General features: G+C 38.0%; 1 protein-coding gene across 3 annotated transcripts in view; it reads right to left on the bottom strand.

Annotated features, from left to right (window-relative positions):
- Nucleotides 1–27,307, bottom strand: part of LOC116768503 (silk gland factor 3-like) — a 93,625-nt gene extending 66,318 nt beyond the window's left edge. Inside the window, exon 1 of one of the 3 annotated variants that reach the window (XM_032659237.2) lies at nt 27,048–27,307. In XM_032659237.2, coding sequence (XP_032515128.1) covers nt 27,048–27,062 — 15 coding nt within the window. In that variant the 5' untranslated portion in view covers nt 27,063–27,307. The remainder of the gene's footprint in view (nt 1–27,047) is intronic. The other 2 variants (XM_032659236.2, XM_032659240.2) reach the window with 2 other exon arrangements.
- Nucleotides 27,308–27,838: the final 531 nt, after the last annotated feature.

Genomic DNA, 27,838 nt, shown 5'->3' with positions numbered 1-27,838 from the left:
GGATTTGGAGGCTCATCGTTCTTCAATATTTTGATACTTTTCTACAAAGCCGACATGTTTCTTATGAAGAAAATAAACTCTCTTAATATTCAAATGTCTGATTCAGTTCCATAACATATCAAATGTATAAGACTTAAAACAATTTTATTATTTCCCACACGCGAAACTCGATCGAGTCGCATAAAAAATATATCAAAGCCATCTCCACAAATTACCAGCGAATAAAAGCTAACGACCGACTCCCTTTAATTAAGCTACACTAGTAATGCGGTAATTAATAGTATCCAATAAGCGAGGGAACGCTTGACGGTGATCTCGACGGACGTGAGATGTGATGCAGCGATGCAGAGCTCATTATGGGCTATCTGGACGCATTAGAACCTTTCCGAGTATCATTCGTATTCAGTTATGCGCTGCTCCAGCGGCAAAAACTAGCTGAGCATTTGAATGAGCCGGTGAGTCCTCGCGTCGCTGCGACGTCGTGTCGTAAACGTTCCGTGACTACCTCGCGTCCACCCCGTGTCCGTTCCGCAACTATCCTACTATAATCCCGGGTCCATCCCGCGTACGTCCCGTGTCCATGCCGCGACCGTCCCACGACTCACCAATTTACAAATAAAACTCGGGGAACGTCCGGCCGCGCAAAAACTGAGCGCACTCCTCTCTGTGCATATGAATGGAGAGTTTTTACCGCTCGGGCATGTAACATGCCACTGAATCACTGCCAGAATAATAAGAAAACTTTTAAATTATTTCTTTTCTTGTGGTTAAAATATATAAACTACGAAAATAATGTAAACATTGTAATAATTTGCAAATCTTAAATAATTAATTACCTTCCGCATTTTATGAAAAAAAGAAGATTTAAAGAATTTTAAAATCTCTATTAACAATCGGAACTAATTTGCATAATATAATATAATATTATAACCATCTTAGGTCTTGGGTTACTTTTAATGAGCTCGAAAGTACATCGTGAAGTCAAACCTAATACATACAGCAGTAATCGAAAGTGGATCTCATTGTTTATTAAATCGAATATCTTGCACACATTATCAACATACAAACATGTGAGGCCGTAAGATAATGGCAGTTAGCGTCTGATTATGTAACGAAGTCGAGATTCCCTGTCTTCAGCTGTTTTTGCTCGGTCCATCGCTAAACAGCCTGCGAGGAAAATTTAACAGATTATCTGAGTCCGGTCGTCCCTTCCTCACGTCGGAGTTGTTATGAGCCTTTGTTATGACTGGAATCGCAAAAAACAAACCTGTTACAAAACATTTCCCGAACTCTGAACGATTCACTCTCGTTATAAAGAAATGTCTTTTAAATTCTTTGTATTTTTGAAACGAAAATTTCAATACGAATTTCATATTGAAAAAGGATCTTCCCAGGATCCGAAGACGTCGTAAGTACCCTCATATAAATTGGGATAAGAACATCTTTTACCAACTTCGGGAAAGGATGCAAGAAAGTTAAGTTTTTGTATCTGTTAGGTTATAAAGATGTCAAAAGCGTGTCCTCGCCCTACGTTACGGAGGCTGCTTACATACATATAAAGTGTTTAATTCGCGAGTTGCAACATTGTGTTTGTGTCATGAAAATATTTTGTGATCACTAGATTTAGAGTGGACAGTTATCTAATACCGAGGACAGTTGTAGATGTATCTCATTACATTCAAGAAAATTACCATTCAGTAAACGAGCCGAGTCAACAGAATATAGAGGAAATTAAGTACATGGTATTAATCTAGTAATAACCCTATTAAGTCTATGAGTTAGATATTTTTACAAACCCTCTTTGTTGAAAAAGAGAGTTTTTTATTTAAGTGCAAATTTAAAAACACCTTCTGAATGTTCCGGTTATATTTTTCTTGTTTTTGTATATGTTTATTAATATTAACAATATTGTAAAGACTTATAATAAATATTTGTCCAATCTTAAAACTGCGATATCTGTCACTGATTAATCTTAAAGTTACTCAAACTAATTAGCGAGTAAGTTAAAAAAATGTCATGGCCTTCTACTGTATATAACGCGTATCGTATGAAACGAATCTCATTCATAATATTGTGAACCGTTCCTAACAGGACGTCATCGTCATGTTATCACAAGCCAAGCTTATCACGAGCCACACAACCATCAAACATGTGTGCAGAGAGTGCCCGGGCCAGCGATGAGTGAAGACTCGTGCGAGTCGAGGTTGTAAACCTGAACCTGGTTCACTCTTTATCAGATGAGAATAATTAGAACAGTGAAATATGAATATCACAACTATATAATATAGATGGCGGTGTAGTGCAACATAAGATCGGCCCGAGATAAGACTGGCTCACTGACAGCCTGCGCACGCTCACACAACATACTAGCCCATTGTATTAGAGATGATACTAACATCGCTGTCAATAAATCTAACATGTCCCCGCAGACACACAGAAAGCAAATCCTCTCCATATACCAATTTATAATGAAAGTACTTTCATTTACCTATAACAAATAACGCCGTCATGCTTTTTATTATATGTAAAGCTGCCCCATACTAACCTGTTACAAATATGACACAAACGCAACCGATGATAACCAGCCCACATTAAAATTAATTCAACATTTTAACGCCGTTTAGTTAAAGGCTAATGAATGAAGTGTGTCGGTAACACTGATAAGCATCGCTGGGAACAAAACCCGAATAAACTTTTATATCCGAGGAAAATATTAATATAGATTGTATATGAAAGTGATAGAGTCTAAATTATTGTAGCAAAATATCTTCTGTTCGAAGCGTGCAGTTCTCTAATTTATTTGAATGTTTAACGTATTTTTAAATGTTACTAAGTACTAACTGATCTTCTACTCGTAAATTTTCCAAAATAAAGATAATAATTTCTGAATCTTTTGTTAAGCTCTGCTTGATATATAATTGGTTATACTTTTGCAAAATGCGTCTGAACCTATTAAATCAATACACGCGAAAAAAAGCTTGAACTAGCTAACTAACTCCGCCGGTGGAAGTACGCATCTCCTATAACAAAAAATATATTTTCTCGTTCACGGCAAACACTAGCATTAATATGAGAGCTGTGTAGTTCTTACACGAACTGTTAACAGACACCTCCGAGGAAGGAAATGTTTTATAAGAAATTATGTATTAGTAACTCCAGGCACTGATTTCCCTTAAACGTTGACAAACTACTTTACAATTTCTGTTTTGATATTCCACATGAAGGAGACACGAACCTGGTTCGTATTGATTCTGTTGTTATTGAATATTATAACTTTAATAAATATATTTTTTTATAATTAATACGACAATTCGGTCACTAGTTGGGGTGTCCGCTGACCCGTCACCGACAGCGCATGTTTGTTTGTTTTTGTGTCCTCTACTTTCACCGTTGTTTGCAATAGACCGTGAAAGGAACGTCCAGTGAGAGTCCCAGGACAGGATCCCAGAAACTATTAAATATACCAATAACGGACCTCGCTGTTAATGCATTTCTTTTAAACTCCTTCAGCAAACAAAAACCGAACGCTAAAGGTCACTCCTGTTATAAATTGCATCTACGCAACTGTAGGTGAAATTTAAGCGTTTAGTAAACATTCTATGTGCTAAGACATTATAAGTTTACACAGAAATAGAACACAATAGTTCTTTATATTCATCTCAAAGAAAACACTTGTTTTGGAACGGATACGTAAAAAATACTAACACCCTTGGTATCGTACAATTCAATTCGATTATTTTAATCGAATCAAAATGACGCTATACGTACATATGTAGAAGGTCGTCAAAAGGATCCACAGCGTCTACTTTATCGAGAAGTCTTTCATCGTCAGTGCGAGGTGTCATTAACGATTAATAAAATGAAAACTCATAAAACAGTCTGGCGATAGTGGCCAGCTCGTCTATGGTCATGATAGAATGTAAAGTATTTCGATTTAGCGCAAAGTAAAAGCAATTTTATCAATACAAAGTTGTAAATTAACGTGTAACTAGCAGCGGATGACGAACGTACCAACAAAAACAGCCGCGCTTCCAATTACAGTAGCTACCAGTTTTTTCATCCACGAGAACTTTCTTCCATCTCCATATTCATAGGAAAGAAAGGGTGAAATTATAGATACATGAATATGCTAACGGCCGCTTGGTAAATGTTAAAGTTGAATAACACCGGGCCTGAGGTCCGAGGCCCTGGGGTCCGGGGGTCCGGGCTCTGGCCGCGCTCGGCTCGCGCTCGCGTGATCGCTACACAGCTGTCAAATTTTTATAATCAAAGTATGATTTTAATTAAACACTATACAGAGTGAATACGGCTTTACTTATTCACTTCAATGTCCGTGAAATGTTACAGTAAAGCCCTCTCTTAAACATTTATGTGCTATGTATATATTTCCACACCTTCTGTTACTCATTTAGTCAATTATTATGTTGTTAATTTATTTCATAAAATTTATAGAAAATTGTCGTTACTGCAATGATTGCCATCAACATCTATGGGACCATGTTTACAATCAGAAATACAATATTTAATGGTTTCTACAGCCGTATGCATCACGTGAGATTCTTCTTAAACAAAAGTTATTTCAAAATTGATAAAAACAATGTCCATGACACTGAAACTGTCAATTTAATTCTTCACAATTTTTTTTATTGTTTTTTACTCATAAACTTTTTCTCACAAATCTGAATCTGAATAAAAAAATCAAGGGCACATTCTTTACATTCAAATTTCTAAAGTGGTTATGTCGGATATTAAGAAGCTAAGAACCTTCTAATTATCATCGCCCTCTCCATGATCTCTGGTGAGGTATTGTGGAGACCCGGGGGGGGGGCGAAGGCAGAAGGTCAAGTAATGATACATTCGCTCGCCGAAGTGAGGAGTGAGGTAATAATGAGTTATGTACGTGATCCAATTATTTGGGCGCGCGCTCATTACGCGCTAAGTGTGAAATATGGCCGTCTTTATTACTACCATCGCTGACTTCTCAGGAGTTCCTCACCCCTTCCCCTCCCCCATCAATTCCCCCTTTCCCCTCAGCCGTCGGCGCTCCAAGAAACCATCCCCCGGCGACCGCTCCGGGGGTCTGCAGCGCTGCAACTGTGCTCTACTAAATCATAATGTAATGTTCAGAGAGCAAACGAATCGTGAGGAACTCGCTGCGTTGTTATAAAGTATGCGAATTGTGAAGTAAAAACCGAGGCCGCGTTATATTAAACACGGACTAGACAAGGCTACTAAAAACATTTTATGTCTCCAAATGATTTACAAAACATATTATGAGGTACCCTCCTATTACGATTGACTATGAACGGGTTGTGAGCTATCAGCCATTAGGATAGTACCGTGAAGCATTCGGCTGTTTCAAAGATGTTCCAGGCCCAGACAACCAGAAAGGTTACATAAACTGTATGTGTGTCTGTCATACTGTTGAAATAAACACGAAAACTTATCACGAGGCGAGCTCCGATATGTCACATGAGAACAGTAACGTTTTATATAAGTGTATGAGTAACTAAGGATGTCATTTTACAAAGCTCATACTATTAAGAAACTGTTAATAAAGGTTTCGAAGGGAACCGAGGCGGCGGTGGGTTCATAAAGTCACTATGTAATACATTGATCGCTCTCATTGTTGGTTGGAGACGATGTTGAAACAAAGCGTTATGCATATGTGATAATAGTATATATAGCGTGGATCGGTGCAGCTCCGGGCTGAGGGAGTGCAGGAGGAGGTGGACCAGGCAGGGGTAAGGGTGCTGCAAGCGACCACTGACAGCGGAGAGGGTGTGGGGGATGGGGGGGGAGGGGCAGCGCTCCTAACGCTATGGCTAGAGTTATTCCATTAATTAAACTATGTCCCGCGACACCCACCTACAGACTCCCGCACACACTGTAACAAAGGAACATTCTTTCCCGCTAATTGAAAAGTTCGAAGAGATTATTACTTTTATTATATATCTACAAATCAACAAATATTATAACCGGTGACAGTTAATGAGGTTACAATATAGAACGATGTTTAATATACAAACACACACTGACAGGGAACACTAACCTAACCTAACCTACATAAATGGGAGAAATAATGTTATTTAAAGTAACTACAAACACTTAGCGTTCCACGTTTTATAAAAATTATGACAACAAATAAGTAATAGACACTATTAACAAAGAACACTTGAAGGTGTGGTAGGTGGTGGTAGTAGGTGGTAGTAGGTGATGCCAGCGAACCTCGTCCCCGAACGGAAAGCCGATTACATAAAGAGTTACGAGAAAGTTGTAAGACCAATATTATTAATTATAACACTCGATCCGGAAGACATATTTCATATTTTTCTCGTTATGGTGTTCTAAAGTCTGGTCTAGACCAAGAGCGGGAGACTACAAGGGATGGCTCGTTGAAATTAATTACAGAAAATATTAAAATTCTAACAAGTTTCGATTTGCGGAGGGAAGTCTTACATTAAGAATGAGAGCCGCTTACATTCAGTATTCTGTGAAGATTCAGTTAAAAACATCAATTGAATATTTAATGAAGCTAACTTCGTTCGATCATTACAATTTTTTTTCAGATTCCGTTAGAATTTGTTATAACTATAGGTGGTTGTACGGCCGTAGTGCGGGCTGTGGCGTGTCGTCGGGGGTGGGGTGTGGGGGTACGTATGGGGTCGCACGCTCTTAGAATAAAACATTATTCATAAATAGGATATTGCGTCAGGTGCCGCGGAGGCTCTCCTCACTCCCGGAACTTCTCCGCCCGACCGCCGCCCGGCCTCCGCCCAGTACGAGCTACCCTCTACGATGCAATTTTAACAAATAGCCCACCTCCAGAAAAGTTTCCGAAAGGCTTTGTGCCACCGAAAAGTTTTATTTGACTATTTGAGTTTTATTACGGTAGCGCTGTCATTATTTAAAAAAAATCCTTTTTATTGGTCTTTGTGTAATCTCAGCTGATTGTGTATGTATTTAGGTGAGAGTGTGTGTGTGTGTGTGTGTGTGTGTGTCACATCACAATATAATCTTTTAGGACGTTGTTAATACTTAGTATATTATTATATTAAATATAATTTAAAAAAAACTAGTTATAGCGTGGACTCGTTGACTTAATATTTATACTCCATTAAAGACTACAAATATTTAAAAATATATATAGTCTCAATAAATCATGAAAATAGTTAAATAGATTTAGATACGTTTTGACTTCTGTCTAAACCTCTGGATTTCAGTCAGTAGGTAAATTCAGTCACTATTTTGTAAGGTAGAAAAATAAATATCAATCCATATGTACATGGCGACCTGGGAGTACTTCTCAACGGCAACCGTCATCGCGTCAGATCTCACTGTGACTTGACCTTCGTTTCTTAGAGTACAAAAGAATATCCTACTGATTTGTTTGAACAATATTTACATTCATTTGATACTCCTACATGAAACGCTTGTAATAAATACATCAATTACCGGTCCGAAGGTTTCTTCATGTTTCAAGTCATTCGACCTCAATACAATGGCTTCGAAACTCCATGTATTCCTTATAAGAGACCATATATAATATTTTTTGTCATCACTAACCAACTCTTATTATTATAAAGACACTATTAGTCGTACGTGACGTGTTCTAATGAGACGAGACACTGAATGTTCACTCTCGGTGTGAGGACGTTTGAAGCGAAACCTTTTCTTTAACATATAGTACTATTGACTTGAGTATTCCTAAACTAATGAAACTTTATAATATTTAATGAGTTTACTTCAGAGGTTTTTGCAGAGTTTTCCCAGAATTTTATATAATATTTTATAACACGCTAGCTTCTTCTAACATCTAGCCATAAGATATTCTGACGACGGCTCGTTGTAGACTTTTGTGACCCTTACCGGTTAACGGGACCTTTGTGACCCTAGGTATTCCTTTGTCACCCTATGAGACTAACCAAATTCACCGAATTCGTCATATTTTCCTCCAAGGAACTACTAGCGACTTGTCGCGACTAATTTCTTTCATGTTTGTTGAACTTTTCATTAAAACATATCTTTAAAATGATGTTGTTGTCACCCGCGAGTAATTAACCTTCCATCCATTGGCCAAGTCAAGCGCGAAATCGCAATGTGAACAAACGGCTATATGACCGTTTGTATCGACAGGGCTCACAGCTGGTGTTCTAATACATGGTTTGGAGCTGGCCACGCCATGGGACCACCGGCTACATTCCGAGCATACAAGGGAATATTACGTACGCAAATTCCGATTTTACATTGTATACCGACTTTATATGGCATATGAAGGGCCACTTGGAATATTTATCAAGTGGTCGTCGCATAATCTCTGCTCGTTTACAGCGATTGACCGCTGATTAATTACAACGCGGAGCCCGAATAAGGACAACTGTGCCGTGGGAACCTGTGCCTGCGCCTGCAACTTCTGACTCGCTGGATCGCCGGAGCGCTCACACGAACGATACGACTCGCGAGACATTCATTGCGACATTCTCAAAGCTTACTTTATTTTTGTGTCACATTTTCCGCAATGTACTTCAGCCAACGATCTAACATGTCGGTCAGAAGGTCACTCGTATCCTGCAAACATAATTATGTAAATAAATAATGCCGATAATATGGCCGTATCAAGAGTTGAATATTATTTCCATCAAATTAGAATAATCATTTAGTAGGTAGACTTTTTGCGCTTTCGTTATCTCGATACATGTTATAAATCGTTACTCTATAAAAGCCAAGGGTTAAGAATGTGTCGCGTGTGCGCTGGCGGAGCGAAAGGTTCTCACTTCATCGCAGCCAGCACTTCATTATAATAATACTTTATTAATTACAGCCAACGGTCCGCGCGGCATTTCATCGCCTTACCGGTGTCGTAAATATAGACAGGTAACGATTGTTGATAAGAAACATTTGAAAAGTAATCTGTGACATGAGAATATTCTTTAAAAGGACACATGTATGATATACAATATGTACGGAGGATGTACCGAGCGGTTCCCATCGACGAAGGCGGCGCCTGTCTTGCGGGCTCAGGGCGACGGCTCACTACTTGTCCGGTTACACTTAAATCACTGCAATTCCTCGACCATAGGGGGTGTACGTGAGTCGAGTGAGCGATCGGAGTGGACGGAGCCGTCCGTCTGTGACTTCTTGTACCAGGTATGATTGACAGGCAGAAAAAAATATGCATTTGGCAAATGTAATGAAGCGGGTAACAGTTAAGAGTGGAATGAGAGCGGTCTAGTAGTAAAAAGTGGCATTCGACGGACGGCAGCCGCTATTAAGTATTTGATTTTATTGGCGCTGCTCTAATATCCATTGAACACGACCCGACTTGCAACAGTCGTTCATTATACGAACGAGAAAATTAATTTTAGTCCACTGATTACATAAATTACAGTTTTTTGCTGTTTCGTTGTGAAACGCTGCAATTCATTGATAATTGAATTGCAAATTTTATTTTTATTAACAGATCTTAATCGGGAGTTTTCGTAGTTTGCTTGCAAAATGCACCTGTAGGCAATGTTGATATAATGATGCGTATTAATTATAAAAATGTTAAAATTATTTAAAAAAATGTTAAAGAAATCTCTTAGAGGTTTTTCTCACTTTGTTTTATCGATGTTCCGTTTTGCAAACAAAATTTGAAATACATAAGTATTTCATTATTTTAAAGAATCATTAAACAAAGTTCCAGTAAATAATAGTAGTATATATATAAGAGAAAACAAATCCAAAAAAAACATAAGCATTGAATAATTGAAAATCTTTATAGAACCTCCGACTAGAACAATTTAATGCGAGAATGAGGAAGTAGCTATGGGACATGAGTATTAATTGTCGTAAGTAAGTAGTTTTTGTTAAGGGCTGTGTTCTTATGTGCCACGATTCAATCAGTTAATCGTAACTCGAGACTCAATGGACAGATAAAAATGTCATTGATGGTCAAACGAGTCCTGGAAGTAAGTAACGTCGCAAACGCTGAGAACCTCGTCATTTACGTTACAACGATCGAGTTCGGGCCACGACGATTCGATCTTCCGTTTCGCGTTTGATGAAAATGTACAAGTGTGTCGGGACTGTCGGTATTCTTTAAAAGACAGGCCTCTATCGTTACCGACAATGCTCTCATAACAATTGTAAGACGCGCATTAAGAAATGTATCAGGATTGAGAGGAACCACGTCAAGAGAACATCTTCGCGTGTCCTAAAACTTAACGTGTCTAAATACACTCCTTAGTCTCCTTTTCAACGATTCACAACCATCTTACAACTAAGTCAAATAACAAATAATGGGTTCAGTAAGTTGGAAATAATAGTGTTGATAAAAGCCTACAGTGGAGTCGGTCGTTATTATGTTTGATTATTGTGTTATAATTATAAGTTTGAAGACGATATCTCATTAATATCTTTATAATATCAAATGCTGTGTAAATTTGTTTATAAGTACAGAAAAAACTCAATCACGTTTACATCATCTCAATATCTACGTTAGAACACGTCGCTCTAACACAGTCGTGTTTTATAATTTAAAGTAATTAGTAAAGTATTTTTGTAATAGTAATGTTATATATTTGTTGTTGTTGTTTTTTTATTATTTTTTTTTACTTTTCTTATTATTCATCTGCATGTCACTTTTTACTTAAAAACAGTTTTTGATTCCCCGACACATCCTAATAAAATGATATGTCACAAACTAAGACAACAAACATTCCTGCATACATAACGCGACCTATTATAATTTTAGAACCGTATAAATGCAATTTGTAAAACAAACAACAATTTGTTTATTATCTCATATTATGAGTCCATCTATCTTAAATTAGGAGTGAGGTCGGAGGATCTTTGAGGGTCACAAATGATTGATGGTGGAAAGTGTTTAGGGTAAAACGCTCTCAGGTTACATGCTGCACACACGCACACAAACACACGCACACAAACAAAATCGGTCAAAAAATTAATTCATTGGTCCGTACTCTTATATTTGAGGTATTTTATCACACAAATAGGAATCGTAAGAATTGTTTCCGGCTATTACAACTCCACATTAGTTTTCTGGTCGAGGTTTTTGTTTCATGACCTTTAGATTTCCTGGATGCGTCAAGCTTCTCCTGGAGATCGTTTGCTTCTATGTTGTAGCCCCGCTGGATGAACTCTGTCAGTTGTATTTACAGTGATCGGACATACTGACCATCCCTGTGAAGACTTTCAATTGAAAAGATTTTATAGGAGCAGCGGCGTCATATCTAATCTTATATACCTGAACGCTCGACAGTGACCTCTGAAAGATGGCAAGAGTTCTCTTGGACAAATGTTATAAGAAGGACGCGAAGCTAAGAATATTAAACACTATGAAAGCTACTTTACAAATCCAGAAAATATATATTATACAAATACAAAAGTCTTTATAGACAAACAAATATCAGAGACGAGCCTATAACGTTCACGGCGCAGTTTATAAAAACGCTTTAAGAACGCCCTGATATGAGAATCCTGTAATATGTCTACATAGAAGAAATATTTTAAAGCGTTAATTGAAAAATCATCAATTTCAGTAAAAAGCTGATTACAAAGACATATTTGAAGGATCAGACAGAGCCAAAACTCGTCGCTTGAAAGAAAAGTGTCAAAGAAACAATCAAGTGAATTCTTATTTTGTTTAATAATCGCTGGGGAAGTGTCGGGAGAGTTAAGACACATGTCTCGACTCCAAATGTAGCCGCGACTTGCCTCGGCGGCGCAAGAAACGCTCCAGGGACGTCTAACACGGACGTTACAGACACAATGGCAAATATTAATATGGAGTTTTTGTGCCCACATGCAAAGCTATGTTCCAATGAACCAATCATCAAGATGGCGCAAGTCCGGATTTGGAGGTCAACATTTACACAGACATCTCTCGAGATTCAGTTCCACAGACAAATCTAATTACATGAAATTTCAATTTAAAAAGCTGATTTTATTGTAACTTTTGTTACAATAAAATCTAATAAAAAAAAAAAAAACAAAATCTTAAAACGTTTTATATCGATTAATTTAAAAATATCCAAATGAAAGATATTTTTAAACGGAAACAAGAAAAAGTGAAAATGTAAACAATGTTCTGTTTCGCGTTCGTTTGAAAAGAGTTATTTGAAATATGAGGCTCGTGATATTTAAATGACCGGCTAGCAGAGCAGCCAGCGGACCGCCCTTTGACGCCCGTCACCGCCGCGCAGTCATCTGCATTCCTGTCAAGCATTCGTTTAACAAAAAAAATTAAGTCATCATTTACATGTCGTTTGCACTTTAACATTATACATGAATATAGATTTGGCAGGAAAGGGGAGGTCGCCTACGACTGTTAAATTTTGTAATGCCAACATATTATAAGATGATAATGTACAGAATGTACACCAAAAACTCAAACTTTAAGAAAGTTAATAATAGCCATGAAGTATCTCATTTCACGCAAACCTTGTCAAATATAAAACTTGACAAAAATGAATAATAATAGCCCTTCAAAGAATCGAGTAGTAACTAATACACAAATTTTAATTCTGAAATGTTAAAATGCATGAATGAAATGTAGTTAGAGAGAACCGGACGAGGACTCACAACTGTACCTAACAGTCGACGGACACAAGTTTTTACAAGACGGCGAGATGCAAACACGTCGGCTGAGATACCGCGGATACATTAATCGAACCTCGGAACTGGACGGAAGTTTTTCAGTTTTGAATAAATAAAATATTTATGAGAGAACGAAAAGTTATGGGGAATTCGGTGACGGACATTCCCGAAGGTGAATACGAGACACAATACATCAAAAATGTTGTTATACATAAAAAGTTTGTCATAACAACCACATAAGGAAATGAAAACGATCGGTAGGGTGGGAATTTATGTAATGATGGCTGTACGACAACAGATTTTTTAAAGATTCATTTAAATAGAAACTTTAGTTTACTGATCTGGTTTGAGCAGCGAGAAGTACAACAGGCCCCGGGCTGGTACGAGTGGTGTGCCATATTTGTCATTCATAACGAACATAAAGTAAAAACAACAAATCCACTAACATAAAGACTTCATCTAATACAGTTCTGTCGAGCGTGCCCATATCACGCTAGGAACATCACGTCCACACTTCCTGCTACTTTAATATATTGTATCTAATGAGAGGAAAATATTCGAGCATCTTCAAAGAGTATCTAAGTTTGCAACGGGCAACGAAGACGCTCCCACGAACCGCCGCAGTACGGAGACAAAAACTGCACCGACTCAAAGTGTGGGAGGAGGTCGGAGGAGGACGGGGGAGAACGGGGGAGGACGGGGGAGGAGGACGGATTGCGCGCGCGTCTGCCGCGTGCATACTGATGCCGCGTAATTGTCGCCAGCAAAAAGTCAACGCATGATAATGGAGGAAATGCCGCGATCTCTGGCTCCCGACTCCCGGACCTCTGGACTGGCTGCGACGGAAAGACGGACAGTATTCATACTGATTTTCATCGTCCTGTTTGCTTTGCTAATTACTGTAATTAGCACGTTTAGAACGGAATTAATATATTCACTTAGTTATGCACCCTTCGAGCGGAGGCGGAGGTGTGACTGACACGTACTCGTGTGTAACGTCCATATATTTTGTAATCAAGTTTTTAGTATATCATGACATTATCGTCACTCAGTTATAATAAATTGACATCGGTGAGCGACGTCAGTTAGCCTCTAAACAGAATAAATGCAATAAATCCTCACGTCGCAGGATAACAGCAACTTCACAGAACACGAAGAAAGTTTACTTTCGGTGAAGTCCGTCAAAAGACAATCATTTAATATTTGAGAGCTGGTTGCCTTCTATAAATGACATAAAAATACTTCCACGGTTACCAGTGTAATGTTAATAAAAGGCTTTTTAATTTGTATAATAAATGTGTGTGTGAGGGATCGCTAAACGCTTTTATTGAAGCATCGGATACGGGTTCGAGTCTTCGTTGAAGGAGGAGGAGGAGGAGGATCCCTCGTGATGAAGGAACTTTTTTGTTATTTTTGTTCATTACATTACTGAGCTGACTTAAATATCACGGGCATTAGAAAAAGCTTCGTGAACATGATCTTATGTACAGTAGATATTTGTGGACACTGAGCGTCCTCAAGCCATTCTCAGTATTAAAACGGAGATTCTTACTAAATATATTAACAAACATTCATTTTTTCCTCGTCCGTGTTTCTCTTTAGCTCTCGCTAAACATTCCTGTATAATATTCTTAGTACGATTCCTATCTTATATAATATAAATTAATTTCAACGCATTGAATTAATTTCTCTCTCATAAACATTCGTTTCGTTAGATCGTGGAGGTTCCGCAAATAATATTTGTGAACGTTACGAAATTTAGCACTGTAACGTGCAAAGGTCGCCGTACTGTAATAATTTCCGTATCACGAGGCGGTAAGGTCGAAATCGGCTCGCTCGAACGGTTCGTGTAAGATGGTGGAGACGGGAAGCAGCGCATCTTCTCACGCGGCGCTGAAGTATTGTAATTGCGTGCGGCGCGAGCGAGCGCTATAAAGGAGGCATGCAGTTTGAATATAGAGAGAATGAGGCTGGGAGGGGCGGGGAGAGTCGGGGAGCGTTGATGTATGTAGATGACTGAAATGCACTTATATTATATTACATATCAAAGACTGTCATATATACATCACAGCGGAGTACAGCGGTACCTGTCCTCGGACACTCTCCTATGAACCAAAGCATATCTCACATTGATTAATGTTGCACCGCCAGCGACTGTGACTCGAATTTCGTGAATTTATTGTTAATCATGAGTTTGGACACAGGTTTGTCACGCGTCCGACGGAGACTGTTCAGTGACAGTTATTAATAAATGTGTAGAATAAATATACTGTGAGCGATATTTGCGGAACTCAATATCACGAAAGATAATACATCCAGTAGTGTAGCCGGAGGCTGCGCGGGCGCACACCGACCGGCCGCTGATAATCTAGTTAAATTTATTTATTGAGTTCGAGCTGGCCCCACGCCGTTTATTGTAAATTGAACAAAATGACCGCAGAAAGGAGAATATCGAGATGTGTTCTGTACGCGGGAACCCTTCACAATAATATGTTGTAATTTATGTTATGCCCTTATAATTATAATAGCGTCTTCTGGATAATAAATAGAACATTCGGCCGCAGACTGCTGCGAGCCAGTAGCAGGCGACAAAAAAGTAGCTCTGAGGGAAACGCATAAGTTTGTGTCCGTTTAGGAGGTCATTTCGAAATATAAGTTCTTACGAAAGCTAATTAATAATATATTAAATATATATTATAGATGTCCAGTCGGTCTGATTTATCCTCATAACGCATTTAGTACTAAGCCTCGTTAGCTTCCTTCATAGTAATGAGATAAGGTTCCGTACATTATTAAACATTGCATATATTTCTGAGAATACTTGTATTACTAATTCAACGATAATTATATTTGTAATAAAATATTTCAATGAACAAAGAACGGTATATCTGCTGTGGGAACTGTGCTGCGACTCTTTAAAAGGAAACTGGTCGTCGGCGACGCTGATGCTGACGCTCAGTGTGAAGGCAGCGGTACCACCCGCCTCACCACCCACCACCGCTCTCGTGCGTCATATTAAAATGACTTAACGTTCGTCCCATTCCGTTGTCATGTTTTTAATTGCTCTCATTAATATTCATAGAAGGTAAAATTGTACGTTTTAAAATTTTCCGTTCCGAGAAAACAATTCCTTCTCGTTTTCCGCCAACAATCGCACGTATCCCAAAACTTAAGGATTTAATTTCATTAATAAAAAAAAATACAAATATTAATAAAATTTGAGATGACTTTTGCGAAAATTAATTTTCATCCAAAATATATTATGGTTCGAGAGGAGTCGATGCAGAGCGGTGCGAACGTGCGAAACACATCTTAAACGAGACGACACATTACAACACAGACACATGAACAGGTTCCGACAATCACAAAAAATAATATCGGAACATTTAATAAAACTTTATCAGCTAACGAATTATAAGTTCCACTCCACACGACCAGGACTCGACCTGGACATGAGATGTTTTGAAATCGGATAGAGTGTCAAACTTTTAGGTATTTGTAGTTCATGAAACAAGTTACTTTAAAGAATTGAAGAATAAAGACAAGCCAGAAAGTTGGGAGACGACATTGAACTGCTTAAAGAACTGAATATGAAACATAATAAATGCATCATATTCATCTCTATCATCACAGCAGTCGCGAGCTGCATGCGAGCGCGGCCACAAAAACAGCTCACTACTGAGTACAGCGAATACAATGGATACTACACATAACATCGCCTCACTGATAACGAACGTGTTATCAGTCAAATGTATTTATTGATTGTACACTTAACATTATTTTCTCCACTCATTGAATAATCTAAATAATTTTTGTCGTACCTCTCGTATCAGGATGAGGGGGGAGCGGGGGCGCTGGGGCGCGGGGCGCGGGGAGGTCAGAGGGTGGTATGAATAGAGAAAAGAAAAGATAATAAAGAATAAGAAAAAATGACGTGGACCTGCTCACGAGTAAACAAAAATATTCAAAAAAAATACTTTGTGGAAAAAAGTGTTGTTAGACGAGACATTTTATATTTGATGTTTTAGAAATTAATCGGTTTTAAGAGGTACAGAACATGACCATTGAGAAGTCCGTGAATCTTCATCAGGAATGTGTTTCTGCATGTAATGTATTCAATAAATTAAAAGTTTGCAAAACATTAAAAGTTATTGAATTTATTCATCTGTCAAATAATATGGAAATTCAGTAGGAAGCAGGGTTTACATACAAACAATAACTAAACAAATTCTGCTGGTCACATGAAACCACTATGAAACAAATCAAAGATGAATATTAGAACATCGCAAGCACATATATTATGTTAAGAAGTGTCAATATATTATATAAATGTCAGCAGTATGTTTGTCCGCTTACTGCGACTTGAGATCTTTGTTGTTGGTTAAAAATATGTGACGTTAAAAAAAGATGAAGTGTCCCGTCACATTCAATTAATATGAACTGGTAGATAAAGTGTTGCTGACACGATGAGTACTAACTGTATGTTATCGTAATATCTGCACTACAGCCTCGTAACGATATTACACGTGAAGACACCGTTCATCAAGTTCATCATACGCACTCTTCCTTAAGTGACTGGTGTCCACCTGACGGGACTGCGCAGGTAATCAGATATGACAACATTCACCTTCCCATGAGCATACAGCCAGCATATTAACTGAACCTCTCAGTATCACTACTACCGGCCGATACCGACGTAACATAGATGACAATGTCAAAGTTCATCTACTTCTGGTTAAAAACATATTTTTTTGATTGACGTTATCGCTAGATATTCGATTGTTGTAACTATATATTGGTCATCTGTTGTCCGTGCATTGTAAATATAAAAAAATACAGGCTACCTAGAAATAAACACAAACATGTTGCCCAAAACGCAGACTACATGAATTATACTCTTTTATGTCGTTAAGTATTATAATGTTCGAGGAGCAACGCAACGTAACCTGCCGTACAAACTATGAAAAGGCTTCGATAAAACAGGGAATTAGTGTAAAATGTGTCAGAATATAAAAGTTACTTAAAGTCTATTTTATAAACATATGTTACTGCACATTTTTTCAGTGACCAATAACAGAAGATTTTAAACCGTATCTTGGTAGTAGTGAACTCAAACCGAGCATCTCCAGACGAGATAATTATTAGAATGAATTTTGTTTTAATCAAACCCACAAAAGACCGTGCTGAACACTCGGGCCGTAAGTTTATTATACATGAACTTGTTATGTTATATAGTTATAGCTTGCATTTCGTCTCATATAGCAACAATATTTATAAAAAATTAAGTAGAACGAAGTAACGAAACCCAATTCAGATTTTGCACGCGTTGGCTTAAGAGCATATTTTTATGGTAGTTAAAGTAGGGGCACACCCGATATTGTCTCCTCAGTCCATAATTTGTGGACACAACCCTGTATTAGTAAATCACGACTAATATTAAAGCATATTCTGGATCGGCTTCGTAAGACCTGCGCTCGATGTGAAAGCATTGATTAATTGTAATGAACCCGATGGCCGGCGTCCTCTCACCGCGAGACGATCTCTTCTCCGGTATTGATATACATCGAAGTTTATCCGAGGCTCGGAGCGTCGTTCCCTCACGAACGGCCGCACTCTGTCCTCTTTAATAACGATCGTGCAGCCAGAACTCTAATAGAGTAGATATAAAGATAAAGGTAAAGATCAGCAATTGTGTATAGTTTGAGATAATAGAGGCAGCGCAGTCGCGGGTGCAATTATTTTTATCCGGGCGGTGATTTGCGTACGAGCCCACGAGCTCACCACACCGCGTAATAACACGCCTCACTGTCCCCCAAATTATACTCTCATAATAACTATTCAAAATAATATAATGAGATTTGCAAAGTAACGTCCTTCTATATTTAGTTCCTGGACTTTTTTAACGGTGTTTGTCTTTAACGGTAAAAGCATTTTAACTTTCTGATAAATATTTATTCAAATTCCATGTTTGCTTAGCTGTGCTCCTCATTTGGCTTTCGTCACCTTTAGCTATCGAGCGATATAGTGATTATTCATAAAAAGCCAATTTACAGATGGATGATAAATAAGTGCTTTAATAGGTTCGATGGATTGGCTTTTAAAGTCGCATAAATCGAATACTAGTAATTAACAATTCCTTTAAGAAAGACCAGCTTTCACAGGAGGCATATAAACAAACAGAGCTCGCATAAATCCATGAGCATGTAAAGCTGGAGAGGTCGCGGACGAGCTCGACAGGCAATCTTAAGGAGTGACTTACGTGACAACACTATGAGTACAATCCATTTTATATTTACGTATAATAAAAAAAAATATGAATCTCGTACTAAATTTAAGAAATATTAAACAAACCTAAAACACTCTTTTGTAACATTTGCCCCTAACAAACCGCTTGCGATTCGTTTAAACTTTAGAATGTATTTCAACTGAAAGTTATAAGTAACATCGATATCGGCTTGTCGATGGCCATCCCTATCGCATGCGCGAGCGCAACTGATTGGATTTAGTTTAATAACAATAAAGCACCGCCGCGTGCTGGCGCACGTCTCACAACACGAACATTACAAGAGGAGGCTTCCACGTCCGCTCACAGTATTAAGAGCATTACGATACACCTATATAGGTAGAGGTACCTAACTGCCAACTTACAATTCAAATATATGTTCAAGCAGAGAAAAGATTGGTTCAGTTATAAACGAATTTAAGATATAAAATAAATTCATATTTATTTAAGTTTCAAGCAAAAGACCTCTGTTTATTTCAAATCGTAGAATAGTTAATCTCCGTTATCGGTGAAGTGTTCAAAACACAAATTAGTTTCAAGGAATGTATTAAATTTGCAATAAAGTAATAAGGTATATTTTCTTTATATATTTTTAATAATATTGGAGGAACCGAAGGGATAGTATCGGAGTGAACAGTGAAGCGCGGTTCCGCTTCTAGACTCACTAAGTGTCCGTCCATCTGTGTGTGTATAATTAAGGTTTATAACAGTAGATCACACCGTCCCTGAAGCCTTTCTCCGGATCTTCCAACTAAAAACGTTTGGTGAAAGATAATGATGGGACGAGATTGCTCTCTCGCCTCCCTCGAACTATCGCCGAGTGTAGTGTGTAGTATGTAGTCGTGTACCTGATACCTTTGCCGGAGACGAGGACCCGAGCCAACAGATTGTTATTATTACTCGATGGGTAAATGACGGGCTATTGTGTGGAGCTCCTTCTCGTCTTAAATGAACATCCGCTTAGAATTAATTTCATATCTTCGTATAAAATAATTGCTATATAATTAGTCAGTGAATACGAATAGACACTTAGGCTTTTTGTATTGCCTTTCAGTCCCACATAACACACATGTATGAACAGTTTTTACTCTCCGGCAGTATTTTAATCATCGTATTAATAATTCAAAGTTTCTTAGATAATAATCTGTCAGCCAATCAAACGTTAAGAGTCGCGGGACAAAAACTAGTCAGATAAATGTAATCGTAGTATTGAGTAATGAATGGAGGCGAAGAGAGGATCGCTACTCAAAAAACCTACGATTATTAAATATGTAGTTATATATCATGTTTTTAAAAGGTATTTTAATGGATAGTTATTGATAGTGAGAGAGGTTCAGTTGCAGCTAATGATCACTGATATATTTTCTAATGATCACGCCTCTCATTCGTGAATATTAGAAAAGTAATAAAATTAATTTACCACGCCTAGTAAGAAATTATGTAACGTACACATAATAAAAATCTGAAATATTTTTTATTGTCCATAGTATTAGTTCTGAACTTCGTACTTTTTAGATTATATCAGAATTCAGAACGTAGTATTTGGATGCATTCATTTAAAATAAAGGAAAGTTCTAAGAAGAACGAAATCTTATCAACAGAAGCTAATGATGGCATTAGAATTTTGTGGACGGCGTGTGGTAAGACGAGGCGGTCCCTGGTGGTCCAAGACAAAACATGGGCTGAGGGTGGTCGGAGCCTGGCTCGGGGACGGAGACTCGCAAAACATCCGAGTGTTCCCGGTAGAACGAGGCACGCCGGGTGGCCTAACATAGCGACCTCCACGTAGACCGAACAACTATTAGGAGAATGTCGACAATTGATACGAGATCATTGTCAAAGGCAGTTTGCATTTTAACTACGTACAATTGTTTTAAATTATAATTTGCACCTGAATGATGTCAGTTGGTACATCGAAGACAAGCGATACTGAAATATTACATACTTTGAGCTTAAAAACGGAACGAGTAAAAATTATGGATATTTTTGCACACACTAACATAAAGCATGATTATAGTTGCGCTATTGTTATTGTAATCATAAAGATACATACTGGAGCGACGAGAATTAATCGAAATACATACATGGACGTAGAAGACAAAGGTAGTCTTCCAACGACTATTAAAAAAATATTAATAAAGATACAAATCAAAATAATACTTTAGAAGCGTAGGCTGCAATGGAGGGTGAGGGGGAACACACGCAAAAACAAAAATGTCGCCGCGGAGACTCACTGAATTAATATTGGATGCCAGTGCAGTCTCTCACCGTTTATCGACCACCGACCACCGACCACCGACCACCGACCACCGACCACCGACCATCCACCAAAGATCACATGGACTTCGGAACGCAATGAAATAACAATCGAAATGTGGTGTACTGACAAATTGACGAGTTATCATTACTAATATTAGAGTTGAATTTATAAAGATGACCCGCAAGACAAACACGTTCGGAGCCGGAGACAATAATACCTAAAGACTGGCCTTCATAAAACTAAAGTTTTTGGTCGGACAATTAATGAGAGACACAAAACCGGTCGCGGCCACGACCCGTCCTCGCCGGCTGCTGAATGAGCCATTCATGACACGATTCATTCGGAGTTCATTTAGCACTCACGGAGTCGCAGAACCCTCGCGTGCTGACTCCTCGGCGGACATATGCAGAGTCACTCATTATATAAACATATTTAGTAAATGCTGCCTGGATTCTTGGCCGCTCTTGAATGAACGGACGTGCCGAGGGCTTGTTACTTTTTCATGTCAAATAATAACTTATATAATTATCATAACTAAATTCCTATAAACAAATGACGTAGAAAACGTTAAAGAGTGCAAGAAAACAAAGAAACAATAAGCGATACACGTTGAGAAAAAAACTGTTAACAACGTACTATTAATAATTGTATCTGATTGAATTAAACTAGCGTAACGATTGGTGTTTGATAGTCGGCAGACAGTCAGTCAGTGAGCTTCGATACAATTAATTAATAGATTAATAGATTTTGCCACAAAAAATCCAAATAGTTATAAGTTATTATCATTACGATAATTGTAAGTGTTCAAAGACAACTAACATAATTAATATTCATAGATAAATGTTCATTCAAGGCTTTTTTTTACATTTAGATAACGTTAAATATTTAATGTAGACAAGTTCATGTTGTGGGACAGCGTCACTACTCCTTTGCTTAGCCGAGTTCATGAAGTGATCATTTCAATTCCAGTTCTATATCCATATTCCAATATAAAGCACTTCTCCTTGTTGTCCAGAACGCATCAATTTCTTATTCTACTTTATTAAAATCATATGTCTGTATTTTGTGAGAACCGTTTTGCATTCAATACGTTGATATATTTTTTGTCAATCCTAAACTAATTTTGTTTAAGAAAATGTAACTGAACTTGGACTTTTTTCCCCATTATGGGTAGGCTCACAGAAACTTATTGTCACGTAATTATAGTTTGAATTTATATTAAGTAAAGCAATTGAATTAAGTAAATATGTAGGTATAAGAGGTCACCAAATTCACTTCTTAAAGAAAAATAAGATCACAAAGACAAACTATAATTAAGAATGAAACAACGTTTTATGTTGAAATTAAGATTGTCATAGAAAAATAAGTATTTATGTGTTTGAGAAAAATAAAAATTAAGATTGACAATGTTGGCCAAATGTACTTTGAACTGAATCCTATAAGTGATGTTACGAATGAGTTCAAGCTGAAAATTACCCGGTACAGTGTGGACATTTAACGTGACCACCGGTAGAACAGAGCTGAGTTGGAAATTTAAGAGAGCTATATTGAATATTATAATCGATTCGTGGCAATTTCCATACAATAGACACTTCTGGATCCTCTAACTGTAAATAAATGTATAATTCAAGTAGTGAGATATTCCTATGAATAATGATGTCTGCAGGCTGAACTCATCTCAATCACATAAAACATGTGACGCATCATGTCCGACCTCGGAGACTCCTCGGCCGGCTCAGCTCGCCACGAAGCCAATGGGACTCGACTAGGAAGTGTTCGTCGACTAATAGCGAGTGAGGTGCGCGTGCGCCGCCTCTACCACGCCTCCCGTCCCCACCACCGGCCACCACCGGCCACCACCCGCCACCACTCGCACCACCCGCCACCACCACGACCATCTCTAGGACGGGCGCCGGCTCAGGGTGCATTTCCCTATCTCAGATCTCGTGTTATGATCGTGATGAATGTGACTCCCACGTGTTCCCCGTCAAGGAGCTCGTGTCTATACTTGACTGCTAAACGAGAAAGCACAGGCGCCAGCCTCTCCCTACATAGAGCTCGCTGAATACTGATGCGCCGTCGACTTGAACCGATCCTTTAAAGGGCAACTCCGTCCGGGGCTCGTCTGTGCACTTGTTATATATGAGATTTCATATTTCATTATTCATAAACGTCATTAGACACGTCCGTTTAGATTTTACTCGCTCTTATCTGTGGACTGGGTTCCTTTGAATTTCTGATTGACATCGTTCGTTATCACTTCTCTGGTACGTGACGAGCCTCATGCTCCTCGCCCCTCCTCGCCAGGGAGCCGCCGGCGGACCGCATGACGCTTGTTATGGTTCGCTCGACTTCATTACACATTCTGTTTAAGTCAGTCATATGACTCGACTGACGCCGAGAGTATTACAAGTATGTGAACAAGTCACTAATTCAATGCCTCTCACATTATATTATTAATAATAATGTTAGGACCTTCGTGACTGACTCCATACAAGGTGCAAACATTGTCTGTTTATGGTCACGAGCTTTCAATATACAGTACAATTTATTAATTTTTTCATCTAACTTCAAAACAGAATCCATTCGCTGTTAGATATTACCAAATTATAATCAATCTTAAAATTATCAAAGTTTCGGATTTGGGTAATATGATCTTCAATGGACTTAGAACCTTTCCTGGGAATTGAATATCACACAACATGCAAGACGCAATCGGCTAAATGTGACAAAAGTTTGACAAACAAGCAAACGAACTTAGAAGATTGGAATATTCAAGACCAATGTCTGGAAGGACGGCCGACTTATTACAAAATATTGACTGCATTTACATAACATTTAGAATTTTGTTCATTTAAAACTTTGACATGATGTTAAAAAGTTATTACAAAAACGATGAAACAAATTAGGAAAATATATAACGTAACATATTAAAAGGTAACATTAAAAATGTTGAGGAAAATGTGAAGAGATTAATCAATGAAAATGTACAAAATAATGTTTTAAATGTTAAGATCTCGTCTGCAGGCCCCCGCGCCGCCACGCTTCGACTGGCTCGTGCGCACCACACAACACCACACGGACGGACACACCTCGCGTTATCAACGAACATAACTAAGTCACTAAACTTGATAAACATTCACATGTTATTAAATACTTTAAAGTTATACTAGGAAGCACGCCCGACTGCGCCGCTCCTTAATGTAGGAAACAAAACAAATATAAATAAATTTACATAACAACCTATGTTTCAATAGTATTATTAAACACCGCGTTTAGATGACGTCAGGGATGGCAGGTTGATCGTTTACAATAGAGGTATAGTGTGGACACCGACACGCCAGAAATAGTTTCAACAGGGGCACGGAGATTTAAAATAAAAGAAATCGACTTGTATACAGGAAACCCCTCTGGTTTACTTCGGATTGGTTCAGATTTTAATAAAAAAAAAATGGAAATAATTTCACAAATATTTGTACGAAATGTTACAAATTTTCAAAATAGTCTGAAAATGCCAACTTATAATTTAGGACGATTCTTGAACGACAACATTGACACGTCCACAGTCGACAGTTGATGTGACTATGTCACATCTCAGTAAGGCAAGCAGCAACGTACAGCAACGTGCAGCATCATGTACAAAACTACAAGTAAAACTTCAATCTGTTTGCTATAAAGGTGAAAGTGTGAATATGTCAAATATATATAACAGTGATTATACTTGTAACTATAACTATAATTTTAGACAGAAATTGAATTAAAAAAATTAACTACTTTTAATAAATAAGTTTAAAAGAAAATAAAAAATATTTGGCATATTGTAGGTTACGAGATAAAAGTAACGTTAATCCGATGTATCACTCGTTCACGATTAAAGTTTTCCAACATTGAAATGACCCATATCCTACGCTCCGAACGTCTTTGATATCTTAAGCAAATAAAAGTTCGCATATCGCGGAACACGTTTGGAAGTAGGTGTGAGTAACGAGGACTCTACCGACACATTACAATATCTTATATAAACAGTGATAGCGTCAGGTGTCCGTCCATCGCGCTCACGTCACGATGTGTGTCAGAGCCCCACCTGTCCTCGGGAAACATTTCGATATTCTATTCTTATCAATACAACAATTACACGCGACCGTTCTCACTTGAGCTTCATATATACGCACAATCGATCTCAAACGCGACTTTTAAAGTTTGTGTCCTTAGTCCTAGTTGGCTGACCATTCTTTGTAATCCCCGCGTAGCACCGACCGCTTCTAACTAAGCATCGCTCAGCAGACATATTATACTTTTATTTAATAAGAAATTCTTCACTGTACAGTTTCAATGAATCCTGTATTGTATTGGATTTATATTATACAGATAACATATTGTTGATCTCACGAGTATGAGACACGCGACCACGATCATACAAATAGTCCGCATTAAGTTACAAAAATATTTATTTATAAAAATATCTAATATTGAATTATTTTATTACATACGTACGAGTAAAGATCCTTTAGTTCCGGTTTGTATTGAAATAAGAGAGAATCGTTTGTCATGGTAATGAAATCGATAATCTCGTGAAAACTCTCACACAACGCCACATAATATATTGAGTACGAATAAAATTATCGTAAAACCGTATTTCTTCTGTTACTTTACATAACCGAATTGGAATAAACATTATACTTTTAAAAGTGCTTAAAGATATTTTTACCGGAATATATATAAAGTTATGGTTTAATGAGATTCGAGGAAAAAACTAATACGCCCAAACTACGCCTCGGCTGTTATATGATAGGAAAGGAGAAGAGCCGTTCATTGAAGCTTTTTAAAATAACTAAATCTGAGGAATATATGGCTTTTATAATTAGATGGTGCCGCCGGTACGTGTGTTTCTTTCAATACTTATATCAGTAACCAAGTACTTCGATGGACGGCCTAGCATGACCTGTGGATTACATATCAATCTAATAATATATAGGTTATACTAAACCGTCCAACGAAGACGTACGACGTATTCATAAGTCATGGTTGCTGAGAAGTTAAGGTCCCCCTCTCATGCATAAGGGCCGGGGTCGAAACCTGGCAAGCACCAATGTTTATAAGACTATTTAGACACCAGTGTCAGGCTACAAAGGAACACATAGTGCGGGAACCTGGACTTATAATTTCAAATTATACATTTGAAATCGCCAATCCGCATTGAGCAAGCGTGGTGATTAATGCTCTAAGCTTCTCCGTGTGAGAAGAGACCTTTGCTCAGCAGCTAATGAGCTAATTATGATGTATATATTCACTTCACTTTTATCTGCAATATAAACGCATTCCCGGGAACAAGGAGCTCCTCACTGACTCAATAACTGAATCAACTGTTAGTGTGATGTTGCACTCGAACCCGAACGCTTTATATGTGATATGCTAATATTTATTTATTAATAATGGAATTAAACTTTTTCACCTAAAGTCGTCTAAGACGAGCACATTAAAACTCATTTTTTGTTAAATATGAATATATGAAAAAGACAATACACATGGAAGTTCAGGAGTGGTCGGAGGAGTCGGGCGATGGAATCCTCCGATGAGACGACTCCCCGCCATCACGACGACCTCACCTTTCATTATCATTAACATATATGAATAGAAATGTACTGAGTGACGCGCGCTTCAGATACTGATTACATTACTACATAAATATTCAAAACATCCAGGAAAATGACCCACCTCCATGACTTACTCCCGACAACTGGTAGGTGTGGTGTGCTACCGGCACTATCCCCATATCAACGTCTATCATCGTTTTGTAAATAAAAAATCACCTGAATTATATTAAAAATTGCAACTTCCCTCAAACGTAATAAAAAGATTCCTAGAATGAGAAAAAAATAAAATCTATTAAAATCCTCCACCGACCTGACTGAGATCCATATCATAGAGCAGAGGAAACTCCTCGACTGGTAGCACTTTTCACCAGGGCAGGGTGCGAAGCGAGCTGCCGGTGTGTCCGTTATGACTTAAAACTTAACAATTCACTCTTAGAGTTCATATTACAAAGCTCACGACGCACTGGGTAAGAACACTACACGCTCATTGATAACTAATGGCCGAAGCGAATCGTCTGTGTGTCTCTCTGTGTCCTTGTGTGTCTCTCTGTGTCCCTCTGTGTCGGTCCGTGTCCGTGGGAGGGCGGGCTGCGCATACGCACGTCGCGACGCCTACTCGTAGCGCGTTCGTACGAGTAATGCTACGTTATGATGTCACCATATCACGTTAAATAAATAATATTATCTATCGGAGCGATTAAAACAATCATAGTGTATGCACAAATTTAATGTGCCGTTTAATTGTGATTGTTTTATTGCGGTCTATTGGGAGCGCTGAAACATTTGTTTTTTAATTTGCTTATTAATGTTAGTGTAATGACTATCAACAATTTGTGTTTACTGATCGAGTAACAACGGATTATAAATATTTACAGCAGAATAGTCAGTCACTCAAATCGTCTCCAACAAAATAAATATAAATTATATAAAATAGCGAATCCTCATATCAATGTAATATCTCAGAGTTGTTTAATTCGTATGCAGGAGCGTGTAACATGACACCGAAGCATCGATAGTGAATGTTTGGATTTTGATTAGGAAACGTGAAAGTTATCGCCATCAAACATGTACTTGAAGAACGGAACGACACGTCTGTGGGCT

This window comes from Danaus plexippus, chromosome 4, assembly GCF_018135715.1.
Source record: "Danaus plexippus chromosome 4, MEX_DaPlex, whole genome shotgun sequence".
Lineage (NCBI taxonomy): Eukaryota > Metazoa > Arthropoda > Insecta > Lepidoptera > Nymphalidae > Danaus > Danaus plexippus.
Note: the sequence above shows the minus strand (reverse complement) of the source record. Positions and strands in the feature narration are given on the sequence as shown.